At 29.7% G+C, this 2,542-nt stretch overlaps 1 protein-coding gene across 1 annotated transcript in view; it reads right to left on the bottom strand.

Annotated features, from left to right (window-relative positions):
- Positions 1-467: 467 nt before the first annotated feature.
- Positions 468-2,542, bottom strand: part of LOC108739112 (carbonic anhydrase 3-like) — a 6,825-nt gene continuing 4,750 nt past the window's right edge. The window contains exons 3-5 of the mRNA XM_025973249.1: positions 1,132-1,308; positions 630-771; positions 468-534 (exon numbers count right to left, since the gene is read on the bottom strand). Of these exons, the coding sequence (XP_025829034.1) occupies positions 468-534; positions 630-771; positions 1,132-1,308 (386 nt within the window). The remainder of the gene's footprint in view (positions 535-629; positions 772-1,131; positions 1,309-2,542) is intronic.

Raw genomic sequence — 2,542 nt, 5'->3', positions numbered from 1 at the left:
TGTAACTCTAATAGGTTAATTATAATAATAATAACAAGTCTTTACTACAATATTATAAAATGTTAATACTGACTTTTTCTAAATAAACAGCCCTACAAGGGAAAATATTAGAAATGCAGAGTGTTACTATTAAATTCTTTAGAATTTCTTTCTCAACTCGACGTTTCGATCTATCTCAGCTTCTCCGGTGCGATCGTACATAATAAATATCCAATTTTTTTTCTGGTATTTGTATTGGTCTAACGTTTTTCACAATTGTTTTTTCGCATGGCGTTGATTTTAAGTTTCTAAATGTAGATACCTAAAAAAGATATTGCTATTAAGCAAAATTAATCACACCGTAATTTATTTCACGATTCTAACTTTAATTTTATACCATATTTTAATTAACATGGACCTTGTGTTAGTTTTTGTTAAATTATTAAACGATTTAAAAACCAGTTCCAATAAAAAAATAATTACTTAATTTAATNGGCTTCCTTAAAAGAATTGTACTTTTGATTGTAGTGAACAGCATGAGCTTCCATAGAATATCTGCGTGAAGATAAACATACTTTTATTTATTATTGTTTCACCGAATATCTTTCGCGAAAGTATTATGAACCGATTTCTTTTTGATGGACACTTACGCTCGTCCTTCGAAGATATGTTCACAACCGCTGTGGTCATCGTCGCTCCAGTGGAAATGCAGTTGTTCAAAGACGAAGTTATCATTTAACAAAGGTCCTCCTTTTAAGACGGGCAGTTCTCGATCGTAAAAAGTTAATGTTGCTGAAATAAGATTAAAAAAAAAACATTAAAAGAGACCGTAATTTATACCTATAGTTAGTCCTTTTTTCGGTCAATAAGTTTTGGTTCTACTTTGGTATGCGGTCTACTTATGTCGTGTGATCTACTTGAGATTTAATATGCACTTATGTAGTCGATCAGGTTGGGTTTGGTTAGGATTACGATACGAAAAGAAAATACGAATGAAGTGAGATATTAAATATTGTTTTTCGTTCGTGTTTAATGTTCGAGTTAGTTCTTTAGTTTTTAGGCCAAGTCATACATGCGCGCATTTGTACAGTCCATTTATTGAAAACCTGTTATCTGTATATAATTAATGCCACTACTCGTATGTATGCCTACCTGTAAAACCGTTATTGAACAAGTTGCCTGATCCAGCGACATCCCAATGTCCATGGAACTCAAGAGGTTCAAAGTGGTCGCACTCATTTGATTCTTCATGTTTGAGTTCGATCGGAGATTGCACCTTGTGCAAACGCCACTTTTCAACGATTATATTAGCATCTACGTTGATTTTTTCTGAAAAAAGAAACCTGAATGTTACCATTATAGTTTTCTGCTTGAGATTATTCAAAACGACGGACAATTTGAAGCGAATTGAATAACATTCCATTTGAATTTCTGATAATTGGATAATATTGAAAACTCATTCGATTTAATGTAGGTTATCAATCATCAATAAATTAAAAATTATGGGTAGGAGATTAAAAATTTTTTGTAACATTAAATGAATAAGTAATCACATGTGACGATGATTTAAATTATCGGGCAATTTCTTTTTGACTGCGACTGTATTAAGAACTGCTTTCATTAAACGGTTTATTGTCCTTTATTGAGTGTAATTTTAACATAACTTGTTTCACGTGATGGAGATTCTTCCTAAATAGAATTAAATATACGAAATGAGTCAACACAATTGGAAATGCGACGCAAATTTAACAGGATCGGATCTTCTTTTTCTTTATTTACTATTATCTAAGCTTGTTAAAAAAACATTTTTTTATTATTGATTGAGTGACTCATAGTAAATTCAAATAAAAAACAAAGAAAAAAGAGTGAAGTGATTATATAACTAGTTTTTTTTTGTTCTGTATTTTTTACCACAAATATGATGCCTGCCAATAAATACTGATCTAAAATAACCGCATAAAAAATATAATAGGCAACAATAGGTAATAACAAATTTGCATAGGTTAGCTACGCAGTTGAATAACAAATTCAGTAAGACGTTACGTTAAAATTCCTGCACTTAATGCATTTGAATTGTTAAATCACGTGGTAGTTGTAAGAAAAATCTATTGTAATAACACCAGTCGTTGTCTCATTGTGAAATGAAGAAAGAAATTTGAAAACATGTACATAATAAAACATGCATAGATACATGACGCAATAGATAGGTAAAGTTATACGCCATGTAGATACATATACAACTTTTTGTATTGTAATTTTACAGTCACTGACCTGAAAATAATTGTAGCACATTTAGATAATATATAAACAAACCGGACAAGGTTGACAATTTGTCACTGACGAATGGTATTGGTAGGTATATCAGTCTGTTAAAAATCTTACAAAATTTTCCTACATTAATAACAACTGAAAACTAAAATTTTAAAAGGCGATAATCAAATTCAAAAAGGAATACAAATAAATGAATACAAGTCTACCTAAAATTTTGATTAAAATACATAATATTTAACAATATTTATAGATGATGTGATCAAATAATATAATTTATTATAATATATTAAAT

Source organism: Agrilus planipennis, unplaced genomic scaffold, assembly GCF_000699045.2.
Source record: "Agrilus planipennis isolate EAB-ADULT unplaced genomic scaffold, Apla_2.0 scaffold163, whole genome shotgun sequence".
In the NCBI taxonomy this organism is placed as follows: Eukaryota; Metazoa; Arthropoda; class Insecta; order Coleoptera; family Buprestidae; genus Agrilus; species Agrilus planipennis.
This window is presented reverse-complemented; position numbering and strand designations above follow the sequence as displayed.